This window comes from Merops nubicus, unplaced genomic scaffold, assembly GCF_000691845.1.
Source record: "Merops nubicus isolate BGI_N331 unplaced genomic scaffold, ASM69184v1 scaffold3724, whole genome shotgun sequence".
NCBI lineage: Eukaryota > Metazoa > Chordata > Aves > Coraciiformes > Meropidae > Merops > Merops nubicus.
The window spans coordinates 43,967-57,394 of record NW_008606050.1 but is presented as its reverse complement, the minus strand read 5'-3'; the positions used below and the strand labels follow the sequence as shown (position 1 = coordinate 57,394).

The 13,428-nt window shown below is 39.8% G+C and overlaps 1 protein-coding gene across 1 annotated transcript in view; it reads left to right on the top strand.

Moving 5' to 3' along the window:
- Nucleotides 1-4,665: 4,665 nt before the first annotated feature.
- LOC103772184 (pseudouridine-5'-monophosphatase-like) overlaps nucleotides 4,666-13,428 on the top strand; it is a gene marked incomplete at its 5' end in the record, with an annotated part of 33,598 nt that continues 24,835 nt past the window's right edge. The window contains one exon of the mRNA XM_008939505.1: nucleotides 4,666-4,902. Coding sequence (XP_008937753.1) covers nucleotides 4,666-4,902 — 237 coding nt within the window. The remainder of the gene's footprint in view (nucleotides 4,903-13,428) is intronic.

Genomic DNA, 13,428 nt, shown 5'->3' with positions numbered 1-13,428 from the left:
GTGATTCTGTTATTCTGTGATTCTGTGTAATTTCTTTCTGTGGATTTAATTTTCTTCTTTTCCTAAAGTTGTTAAATTCTTTGTTGTTTTTGAGTAATTGAGTTCTAAAGATGCTGACATTTAAAGCCTATTCTTCTTTTCAGCTTCTGTAACTAAACCCAAGTTACAGTTCTTTTCACCTGTTTTTCTTTCTGATACTCATTGGTGTTTAACTGTTACCTTTAAAGTAAGCTTCTGTGTCTGTTCTAAAACTTAATATTTAAAGACAGAAAAGAAGGTGTTTACCTTTTTTTGTTATTTGAAATGAAAGGGTATGTTTGGAAATAAAGCATAGCACTGTGGGATATTTATTCCTAGGTTGGTTTTTTTTTTATGATTACTTAAATAATTTACATTGTACTACCTGAGATTGCTATTGAATGTGTGCCACATTGGGAGTGTATCTGTAGCAGGAAAACCAGAGATCATTATTTTGTTTGATCTTTCTTTATTTTTTGCTTGTAGTCAAAGATTCCCAAAGAAAGGAAAAAGGAAAAAGAACTTGCTGCATATGGCTAAGTTTCCAGTAGGAGGGCTGGAGGTGGTTCCAGGAAGCCTAGCAGTTGCCTCCCTCTGTGATGGATGGGCCTTGGTCCCTTACATGCTAGCTACAAGTAAATTAGCAATTAGCAAATTCACAGGAATTTTCAAAAAGCATACTTCTTCATAGCCATTGAGTTTTTATTTGGTTGGATTTAATGTAACTGAAGTCTTCATTTGATTGAAAAATCTGTGTAGCTATAGGGGTTACAGTGACAAAGTATGTACCAAGGGAAGTCTCTTACAGCTCTTTAAAGCACTTCCCTATTTCCCCTTCTGTGGATGTTTTCTGTAAAAAAAACACAAGAAAGATACTGAGAAATATATTATCTTCCTAATGAAGAATTATATGCTGAATTAGTATAATAATTGTGCGAGTAATTTGATGTGGTGGCAAAGTGTCTAAAGCTATACTGGTGGTAATTGATGCAAACAAAAATGGATTTTTTTGATCTGTAGCTTTTACAAAGAAACAACAAATCTGGAGTGAAAATATTTTTCAACTGCTGCTGTCTTCAGCTTAAGTGAAACGAGCCATTCTTCCATATGCCTTTTTTTTTTTTTTTCTTTTCTGTGTAGCTGTTTTTCCCCTTCTGTTGGTTTCCTAATCTGTCTTGCTGTGTTTACACTTATGCAAATAATAATATTTTAAATGGCATATTTATATTAAGGTGCATTTTCTGAATAATGTAAATCTTTGCTCTCTGGAGCTATTAAGGACAGCGGCATTTTATCTCCCTTGTAGTGAAGACAAAAAAAAAGAAAGTAAGCACACATGCACACATTTACACACTGAAGTCACTTGGGAATATGAGAGAGAATCTTGAAGGAGTAAACATACCCATCAGTGACAGATGAACTGAATCTGTGATGCAATAGGACTAAAGAAAATTAGCTAATTGAGTAGAGTGCAACTTCAGAGGAAACTATCACAGAATGGTTTGGGTTGGAAGGGACTTAAAGATCATCGAGTTCTAACCACAGGCAGGGACACCTCCCACTAGATCAAGTTACTCAAAGCCCCATCCAGCCTGTTATTGAACACCTCCAGTGGTGAAGCATCTACAGCTTTCCTGGGCAACCTGCTCCAGTGTTTCACCACCCTCCTAGTGAAGAACTTCTTCCTAATTTCTAATCTACATCTACCCTTTTCCACATTAAAGGCATTAGCTCTCATCCTGGCACAAGACCTTGCAAAAAGTTCTTCCCCGGCTTTCCTGTCGGCCCCTTTCAGATACTGGAAGGCTACAATAAAGTTTCCCTGGAACCTTCTCTTCTCCAGGCTCAACAATGCCCACTCTCTCAGCCTGTCCTTGTAGGAGAGGTGCTCCAGCAATCTGATCATTTCTGTGGCCTTCCTCTGGACCTACTCCAACAGCAACAGGTCTGTGTTCCTCTTGCACTGGGGACTCCCGAGCTGGACACAGTACTCGGGCGAGGTCTCACCAGGGCAGAGTGGAATCACCTCAACCTGCTGGCCATACTTCTTTGATGCAGCCCAAGATTCAGCTGATACTATATCATAGCAAGGGCACAGGAGGTGGGAAGAATCTTCTTCTGTAATCTTTAGACGACTTTATATTACTACACACATGATATGCTAGCCTTGTTAAATTTTGCAGACTATTTAGAATTTATTCCTCTGAACAAATGCATCTTATTTTTATAAAAGAGACATTTAGGCTACTGGTTTACATTAAGAGATGTTAGTACTTCCATCAATTTAATATAGACTTACTTAATGTGTTTCAGAATTTAATTTTTCATAATCTGTGTCTGGAAGAGAACAGAGTAGTATCATTTGGGAAAAAATGCACTTGCTTATTCTTACTATAATCATTTAAGGGGGTATAGGACGACTTTTAAATGGGTGATATTTTGACATTAAAGGAAGAATAACACTTGTTATTTCTGTCCAACTGGAAATCTTAACATGACAGAAGTGCATGTATTTATAGTTTGAAGGCTGTCTTTGAATACAAGCGTGGAGCTGGAAATGTCAGTTATTTATTGGTTGATTAGATTCTGGAGAACGGGGAAGAAATCTGCAGAGGGCCATGTCTACAGGTCATATTTCCAGATAGATGACTTAGTTAATGCACCAATTTACTAATCTACACACTTTATTATCAGTAGTAATTAAAACTTCTCAAAGTTGGGCATAACACCACAATTAGGAAAAATGTATTGCAGGTAAAATGGTTTTTTACAGAATTTTCAAAATGGAGCAGAAACACTGGATCACGTGGGCAATGCACATTACAGGTGCTGGGATTGCAAAGGAAAGAATTAAATGATGAGGAATAGGAATGTTTTGAGGGAGCTGGGACCAGACTTAAGTTTGACAGTGAATGAGGAGGAAAGGAATCAGATTACTTTAGTATAACCAGGCATGAAAAGTAGGGTAAGAATTCATGCAGCTGGAAGATGAAAACAAAGAATTGTTCTCAAGTTGGTTCAATGAACCAAAAATCAGCTGGAGGTTCATCTACCTGAAACGAATACCCTGTGTCCAGCACAGTATGGATTCATGCCAAGAAGCAGAGCTGAGATGATTTTACAGATATAGAGGGATATATATTTTTTTTTTGTGATTTGATAAAGACTGGACCTCCGCTCTCATTCTCAATTAGACACTGCTAATTACTTTGTCTAGGAGGGGTGTCCAGCATTTACAATGCTGCAGTGAAGAAGCATTGAAACCTTTTCATGGGATACTCAGAACTTTCATGGAATAATGAAGTGTGTTTCCTTCTTGCACAGACTGCTGTGTTTTCACTGTTCCCTGCATTAACCTTCCTTAGAAGACTAACTAGATTGAATTGAAGTTTCTACCCATTAGGCTCGAGGTGTTCATTACTCTGGGTGCATAGCATCAACAGTTAAAGCTCTCGTATTAACGACTGTGACTGACAGCTCCCCTCCTCTGCCCAGTGGTACTTGCTGTAGTAATTGCAGAAGAGGGAAACGAGGCTGTCTTAGGGGCTGGTTTAAGCCAGTTGGATACCTGCTTCAGAAAATAAAACTATCCTATTCAGTGAGAAGAGTATATTTCTTCAACTTCTTTTTCTCCCAACCCCCCCACTCCTCAGGAGCAAAACTGCATAGAAAAGAAAATCTTTCCCTGTATGCTTTTCTCTTTCAAAGCTGGAAAGGATAAACATACATAATGCTGGGGACAGTGCTTATAAGCTTCTAGTAAGTGTGCTTATGTAATTATGTTGAACCCATTTCTGGCATATCTTTTGCTGACCACTTGCCCAACATAAAATGATATTGTCATTAACAAGCAGACCGGCAACCAAACCCCTCCTTCCACTGCCACATGATACACCAGAGATCCAAAGTGCTGGACAACTGGAGGGAGGAACAAGTCAATGCACTCACCCACTGCAAAGGACATGAAGAAGGGAGTGAGCTTGCCAAGGAACTGTGCTGTGGGAGATAGAATCAGCCAGACAAACAGTCCAGTTAGATAGTAGTTTCCCAGATAGAAATTCATTATCTTCTACTATCCTGGAAACTCTACTTCCTATGAAGAGTCAGAGAGCCCCTCTAATAGCCAGAATCTCTACTCAGCAAATATACTGTATAGACAGGCCTCCCAACTGCCCTGGAAGCAAAGTCAGCACTTACAGAGGTGGCTTCTTGCCCTGCCTCCCAAGTTAATGTAGCAGGTGGGGGCACCTGGTGGTGATCTCCTCATCAGTTCCCACCCAAGGCTGGCCAGGCCCTGGGTGAAAAACAATCAGGAGGGTCTTTCTTGCGTGGTTGTGGACATCATCCATATGCCCACCTTCATTCAGGGCTGGGGGTTTAATCCCAGCACTTAAGCATATTTTGAGAAAGCATCATTTGGTGACAGAAAAAGTATATAACTTCAGGAGTGTTCCATGATTTTTGTGTGAAGGAATGTTTCAGATATAGCAAGATTTTTCTTCTATACTAACTGCTTGGAATAGTTTGTTATATTTGGTAGAACAGCATTGTTGGAATACTGCTAAATATATAGTAAGTAGGAACTCATGTTAGTATGTATACCAACATATATGCATATACATTAAAAAATAAAATGTATGTATTTGTCTTGCAGGGGTTGATAAGCTGATCCGTCATTTACACAAGCACAACGTTCCCATAGCTGTTGCCACCAGCTCAGCTGAAGTGACATTTCAGATGAAAACAGCCAGACACAAAGATTTCTTTGGTCTTTTTCATCATATTGTGTTGGGAGATGACCCCGAGGTGAAGTTGGGCAAGCCACAGCCTGATGCATTTCTGGTTTGTGCAAAGAGATTTCACCCTTCTGCACCTCCAGAGAAGGTAAGAAGGGGAGGGAACAAATTAGCTGAAAAGTTAGGAATATTCTGTTTGGGCTATATATATATATATATATATATATATTTTTTTTTTTAGCATGATAAATGCTTAGATTGAGATTTAACATAAACATAAAAATCAGCAACCTCTATTTTCAAAGGTGTTTATGGTATTGAAGCAAGAAATTGTTGGAAAGCATCTCCTCCTCCCACTACATACAATGTTTGTAATGCATATTGCTCTGATTTACTACGTGGTAGTGTGCAGTAATAGGAAAGCGTAATGATTTTCTGCTCTGTTCATAAATCTGCAAGCTTAACTTCACTACTCGAAGTTTGGAAACAGTTACTTAAACATAGATCAGTTGATTTTTCATACATTCATGGCTGATTTACCTCTTAAGTGTCTAAACATTAAAGATACTTCTTTGTAAAGAGGGCATATATTTTTCATAAGTCATCTCTTTCCTCTTGCTTTCTAAATCTCTGAGATCATAATTCTTGTTTTCTGATTTAAAACCTATCACTTTGAGCAATCTTTCTCAAATAGTGGAGGTGTTTAGTTTCTCTCATATGTAGCTTTCCAAACTTCATTCTGAAAGAGAAATCTGTGGGGAGAATATCTGAAAGCTAAATTGAGAGTTAGTTAACAGAATGCCTTCACTTTTATTTGAAATTAAATTGCCCTTCTCCTTAAAATATTTTTCTCACTTCTTGTCTGTCCTGAGTGGAATGTAAGTTCTAAAGGTCTGCAATTTCATTACTGGAGAAAAATGCATGACATACTAATTTCTAAGGAAGAGCTTCAGTTGGATTAGACTGTGATTACTGTTTTCTCAGTAGGATTATTGAGGAAAAAATGGTTACACAAATACATGTGGAATGATTAGCTGAGATTTTTCAGCCTTTTTTACTTAATGTTCTCACCCAGAGTCTAAATGGTGTTTGTGTTGCCTAGGAATACAAAGTGAAGTGTTTGGTGCAATGTGGCATACAAGGAACAGTGCTAACTAAAGTGGCTTAGGGTTTTGTTTGGTTTTTTTGTGTTACGAGTTCTCTTGACATTCTTAGTATGTGGATGAACTTCATTTGTAAATTTACATATTCAGAAAAATACTGCAAGTATACACAGTCCTGTTCATGAAGATGGTGGTTGTATAGACATGTTAGGTACTTGTGTGAGTAAACCTTGTATGTATCGTATGTTCCAAATATTGAAGAATCTAAGCAGCAAATGAGTAGACTTCCCCTTAAAGTCAAGTAGTTATGAATTTTTAACATGTTAATACTCAGTTGAGACCAGATATTGGGAAGCAGCCCAAGGTTTTGGAGGAGCTGAAAAGAAGCTTAAATCACACCTTAATATTGCTTTGATATAAAATTATTCTTTCTTGCTTAACTGTATATCTAGGGAACAAAAAATCAGAATCTGCTCCTGTGATGTTTTATGGCATGGTTTTGTGAAACAGGATGAGAGGTGTGTGATGCATGCTTCTCACTTGGATGGAGGAGTGTTTTTAAGCTGTTCTGTAATTCTGAAAGTGAGGAGCATCTTAGTTTATTTGACTCTATTTCAGAATTGTCACAAAGTGGTAATAATTAAAAAGGTCAAAAATGTTTAAAAAAAAACCAAAACAGCAACAAGCACAGTGACACTGTTGTAGTTTTTTTTATTTATTCTGCAGTAAGTAGCCTTAGCTCTGTTAACAGCTAAAATATATTTGAAGATAACAGGAGCATCTGTATCACAGTTAATAATGTTAAACTTTAAAGTTATATCAGACAAGCAAAATTTCAGGGTGTATGGTAGTTTTGTATTGTTATTTTCTTTGAAGAAGAGCATGAATGTTTGGATCCACACTTTTCCTTTATATGAAGTTTAGCTGCATTTGGAGTTCTTAGAGCAGGTAATTCAGCTGAGCTTTTTTTAATCGCGTCTGCAAAAGTCACAAATGTCGAAGTGTGGGAATTTAGCACACACACAGAACTCCCAAGAAGAAGAAAATATCAGTAAGTTTGCAGCAAAATCTCAGAATGTGTAGGTAACATTTGCATAAGCAAGAAATTGGACAAGAGGAACAGATTGCTAGAGCAGTGTATTAGGTGCTTAGGCCCATGCATCTGTGCAGTAGGTGACTTGAACGCTTTGTGTTGGGTTAGATTTACTCTGATCCCTGCCTGGACGCTGTATAAGGTTCTTTTTACTTTTATGTAGGTTTAAACATTGGAGATTGCTTGGTAGGCACCTGAGAGTACTTCCCACTTCAGCTTCCTGCTGAAAGCACTTACTATATACCAAAAACTACTCAGTGAAACAAACCATTATGTAGCAACTGAGTACTGTCAGATTTGCTTCAAAACTTCACTGCAGCTCCAAGTGGAACCTACAGTGTAGCCACAGAAGCCTAATCCAGAATTTAGCTGTAGTGGCATACCAGCCTGAAACTGTTGCTGCACAGGCGTCCTTCTACAAGTGGGTAGTTAGTTCTAAAATGATATAAAATGGATATGATGTCTACTTTACTATCATTGAAGGGTGTCATAATTTTCTGTAATGGTTTGAAAACAAACCAGTGAGAGACTCCAAGTCAGAAATACAATTTAATAAGAAAAAAAAAAAATAAAAGCAATAATACAAAGGAAAACCACAGACAGAGTCAGAATACAACCTGATACTCTGTAGTTAGGGTGGTGGTAGCAGTCCAGATGAAACAGTGGTCTCATAGAAAAGGTCTGGTAGCTCTTGTCCTCTGGAAATCCAGTGGGTAAGACCCCCTGTGCTGTACTGAACCCCAGTTTATATCCAGGTGGGAGCACTTGGCTCCTCCCCCTGGGTGGAGCATCTCACAATGGGTTGATATCAGTCCGTGAGTCATGCAGTGAGTCCTTGATGGTCCATTAAACAGAAATAGCTCCTGGGGGGAGTTCTGTATGAGTCATGGGGCGAGGCAAGGATGGGCCCATTAACAGGGAGGAGGACTCCTGCTGGGTGGGAAAGGTGTTAACATCTCCCCTGACCTTGAACTTCTTTCCTTATCTGTTATAGCCTGGGGTGTGAGGTCTGTCCTGGGCAGCTGCTACCCATGATTTTCTTAACAGCCCATGAGCACTGACATAGAGAGTATAGAATACACAGTTTTGGTTCTACCCACATAAGGATACACTGGTCCCAGCCCCTGTAACCATGACATTTTCCATCTGGGTATTTCTTAAATGTTGACCTTTTGGGTTGCAGTCTTTGGTTAACTAGGTACTGAATGAGCAGAATGGTGAAGCCACAGCACAGGAATGTCAAACAAAATACACCCTGCAAATTCAGCCTAGGTCTTACTGTCCTGTAATGCATGAAGTTTCATACGAACTTCCAACACTAGAAACAATGCACTGTCATATGAATATTTAATTAAGTCCAGGTAATCAAAATGTTATCTGCAGACTAAATACTAGGAATTTTGTGGTTTACTATTTTTTTTAAATATATGCCAAATTCTGCTCTCAAACACACAGTTGCAACTTGTAGGAAAGCCATCTGGAGCTGTACATATGTACAAACAATGTGTGCTTGAATACTGTAGTAATTTCAGGCTACAGTGTTCAAAACACTGTGTTCTTTTCCATACTTTTTATTTAGATCATTTGCTGCAGTGACAAACTTTTCAAAGTATGGGTTTTGTTTGCTTCTTTTTTTTCTTACCTTTATGACTATAATTTGGAAAATAAGTTGTTTCAAATTTTTCCAGAATTTGTTACTTAGTATTTTACTATATTTTGAATTCTTACAACGGGAACTCCCTTTAAGGGAACTTTTAAAATGTGCTGCAGAGGCAAAGTCAGAGTTTCAATGATGACACCACTATGAAATTGGGTAAATTCAACTATATATGCCAAGGGATGTCAAAAACAACAAGAATGGGTTCTACACATACTTAGGAAACAAAAGGAATGCCAGGGAAAATGGAATCTCATTGCTGAATGTGATGGGGAGCTTGGTTACACAGGACATGTCAATGACTCAAGTGCTGAATGCAGCATGTCAGGAGTCCCAGAGACCACAGGGAAGATCTGGAGCAAGAACAAGGTACTCTTTTTGAAGAGGATCATGTCAGGGAATACATAAGCAAACTGGACATGAATAAGTCCATGGGCCTTGGTGGAGCCCATGAGAGCTGGGGGAGCTAGCAAATGTCATTGCAAGACCACTCTTGCTAATCTTTGATCAGTTATGGTGATGAGGAGAAGTACTCGAAGACTGTAGGAAAGCAAATGTCACTGCTATCTTGAAGAAGGGCAGAAGGAAGAACCTGGGGAGTTTCAGGCTGCTCAGAGTCACATTGATCCCTGGAAAGGTGATAGAACAGCTCATCCTGAAAAACATTTCCAGGCACAGTAAGGATGAGCAAATTGTCAGGAGCAGTCAGCATGGCTTCACAAAGGGGAAGTTATGCTTGACCAACCTGACAAATTTCTACGATGAAATGACTGGCCTGGCAAATGAGAGGAGAGCCGTGGCTGCTGTCTACCTGGACTACAGTTGGGCCTTGGACTCTCTCTCCCATAAGATCCTCAGAGACAAGCTGTTGATCTGTGGGCCAGATGAGCAGACAGTGAGGTGGGTTGAGTGTCTGAACAGCTGAGCCCAGAGGGTAATGATCAGTGGCACAAAGTCTAGTTGGATGCCAATGACTAGCAGTGTGCACCAGAGGTCAATGTGGGCTCCAGTCTTGTTTAATGTCTTTGTTAATGACCAGATTGATGGGACAGTTCACTAATAAAGAGAAGAAAATGCTCAAGAGGATCTTAATAATGTGTATGAATACCTGAAGAGAGAGTGTGAAGGCAGAGCCAGACTTTTTTCTGTGGTGCCCAGTGGCAGAACCAGAGGCAGTGGACACAAACTGAAACACAGGAGGCTCTGTCTGAGCACAGGGAAATACTTCTTCACGCTGAGGATGGCTGAGCACTGGCATTGGTTGCCCAGACTGGTCGTAGAGTCTCCCTCTTTAGAGATATTAAAAAACCATCTGCATGTAGTCCTGGGAAGCAAGCCCTAGGTGGCCCTGCCTGAGCAGGGGGTTGGACCACCTAAGCTCCTTGGATCAACCTCAATCATCCTGTGATTTGTTGACACACTTCACAGACTTGATCTGGAAATAAAATGAAGTAAACAGAAGTGCTTTTGCTTAACTGTATTGTTCTGTTCCATTTTGATTTAAAGGGCTCAAATTAGTTAACGCTTTTGGAATTAATAAATCTTAGGATATTCATTTTTGCTTTAAAGGACTTCATAATAGCCTTACTGTTTGTGTGTTTCTATATATGGTATATAGATATCAGCTATAACTTTCCAGTGTTATCTTAAAGCAGTTTTGTTCCATAGTAACACAAATGTTATGCTACTAAATGTATTTCAGACGTGGCTGTAACTGAGGGTGTCAGACATTCCCATGCAAACATGTACTGGAGGATGTGGTGGTTCAAGGCCTTGATTTCCAGTGTTTTGGTTGTTTTGCCTATAGCTTTTTTGCAAAATAAAGGACCTTACTAGTAGTGTACTTTAAAAACAAATAACACTTATATCCATTGTTTAAAAAGGCAGAAATATTGTAATAATGCAGATGGTCATAACTCTTATGAATAATCAATCCATCTATTGAAAAAGTGATGTAAATCATCACCTTAATTTAAAACACTATTTCTTTGCTGTTTCTTCCATTTCTAATTCATTAATTGATCCCATAGTTAGGAATAATCTCTGTACCAACTCTAGTGAGAACTCATTAAAACTTTTCAGACTGATTAAATGGCATTAGTATTTATGAGTCTCAGTAGACTTTTTATGTCATAGAAAAGAGAAGTTCCAAAGAGAATTTTTCTGAATCTTTTTTGCTACAAAAGATGCAGTGAAAGAGCAATAGAGATTCAGAACATTATGACCATTTTGTAGTTTTAGCCTATATTGTACAAGGAGAACCAAGGGTGAAGAAGGCTGATTTAGCACTTAATGTGAGCATTATTATTGTGAGCTTGTGTAAAAGGGGTGCCCAAACCTTTTTTTATTTCCTCTCACCCCCATTTTTTTTTTCCTTTTTTCACTTTTTTTTTTTTCCCCTTCAGCTGCATCACTCTTACTGTATGCGTGTAGTGTGTGTATTTCAGATAAGCAGTTATTTTATTAGTGGTGTTTCTGTAATTTCTTATGTATACCCGGAGGATGAGTTTACTAGGAGTACTTTAAATAAGGTACAGAAATTACAGAGGCATGAGCAGGCATTCTAGGTGGTGTACTGGGCTGTAAAATAGAATTGGTGCTGTTGAAATCACATATTTTAGTTGTCATAAATCTTCCCCTTTTCCATTCTATAAATAAATTGACTTGCACTCTTTCGTGAATGTTTACAATTCACAAATCAGATGTTTTATTTTAGAAATAAAAAATGCAGTAAATGTAAAAATACATAGACATTTTTCAACTTAGTTCAAATCTACATCAACGGCTGTCTCTTCAACCTTGGCCCTAGACTGTCCTTTGAATGGGCTTATACTACACATTTTTCCTCAGCTGAAACACTTCTAAACAGCTGTTGATGGTCTAAACCATTCTGATTTACCCAGGCTCTGGTGGTGTATCTCCACGCACTATGGTCTGTACAGAGGCAGGGACAGCACCCGCCCCTGGCCCCCTGTAGACACGGGGGGCCCTGAATGAGGGTGGGCATATGGATGATGTCCACAGCCAGGCAAGAAAGACCCTCCTGATTGGTTTTCACTCAGGGCCTGGCCAGCCGTGGGTGGGAACTGATGAGGAGATCACCACCAGGTGCCCCACCTGCCACATTAACTTGGAGGTGGGGCAAAAAGCCACCTGCATGAGAGCTGACTCTGCTTCCATGGCAGTTGGGAGGTCTGTCTGAATAACGCATGTGCTGTGTGGGGTTGCTGGTTGTTGGAGAGGCTCCCAACTGTGTAAAGCCATGGGAGTTCCAAGGGCAATGGGGATGAAAGATGAGTCTCTCTGGGAAACTTTTACATAACTGGACTCCTCATCCAGCTGGTTCCATCTCCCATGACATGGGTCCTTGGCCAGCTTGCTCCTGTCTGTATATCCTTTGCAGTGAGTGCATTGACTTGTTCCTCCCTCCAGTTGTCTGGCACTTTGGATCTCTGGTGTCCAGTGTGGTAGCAGGGGGAGGACTCTGGCTGTTGGTTTGCCTGTCGGTGATACTATCCTTCTGTGTTGGGCAAGTGGTCAGCAGAAGAGCACTTATTGCGTGAAGAGGGATCAGTGCAGCTTCGTGACCCTTTCTAGCTGCCAGTGCATTCTGAGGTAGAGAGCAGAATCTGGGCTTCCTTTTTGGAAGCCACTTGATTTTCTTGTCCGTCCTGATGTAACTACAGTTCTTTAGTTTAATTAGGCATTTGATGGGTTAAAGCCATTAAAGAACTTTCTGCATCATCTAATTTGTTGGTGCCAACCCCAGTTTGAGTGTTTCTGGTGTGCATGTTTTCTTGTTGGGCCTTTTTGGAGAGTGCCCCTTTGGAGTCACTTATCTGCAAGGTTGTGGCCCCTCAGCATTCCCGTTAGCCTCTCACCCTGTGCTGCACAGTGGCCAGCTTCCAAACAGGGCAGAGGAGACTCCCTGGGCAGAAGTGTGCTGCACGATGGGGATGGAGCTCCATGGGAGGTGGTGGCACTGCTGAGCAACTGGTTCAGTGCCACGAGAGCTTAAAGCCCTGTCCCTGCATAAACACACTGTGCTCCAGTTTGCAGCAAAAGCAAAGCTGGCTCCCTTGACGAATTTAGATGATGTATGGCAGATTTTACTGCCACTGCATGTGGTGTGATTGGGAGGTAAATGAAATATGTGGCATTATTTTTAGGTACCCAGATTAGTTTACCTGCAGACATATCCGTAAGTGTTGAGAGTGGAGAGCAAGTGAAATCCAAAAGGGTACATTGGCTTAAGAATAGGACGTTACCACTTTTCTGCCTTCTAACCAAGATGAGGTGCCAAGTTAGTTTTCTGAGAAATTAGTTTTTTACTTTTATATGTGCATCAAAAACCTGTCCAATATCAACAGCTTGTGTTTGTTTCTCAGGAGTTAAACATCTCTTGCAGTTAGTCTTTTGTAAAGCATAATTGGAAAAGTAGTTGCACTACATTCCTAAAATGTCAAGAAAAATTTGCTCCATAGAGAACACAGTAGCACTCTGGGACTTTTGTTTTCTTTTTAAAGCAGGTCAGAAGAGAGAGTTGTCCTTATCTTGTCCATTGTGTGGAATGCTTCCTCAACAAATCGAGGAAAAGAGCTTCTTGAACACTCTTCAGCCTGAAGAGTTCAGTCTTTCAGTTTTGGGATATCCTTGGGGATTGTCCTAGTTATCACATGGTACATTAGCTGTTTGCTGAGGAAGGTTCTTTAATAGAACTTTTTCCTGAATTCATAAGCCTTTATTTTTCTTGCTCTGCAGTGTAACTTAAGACTTATGTCTAGATCCAAGCTGTGAGTTGGGTTGCTGGACTAGCTCGTG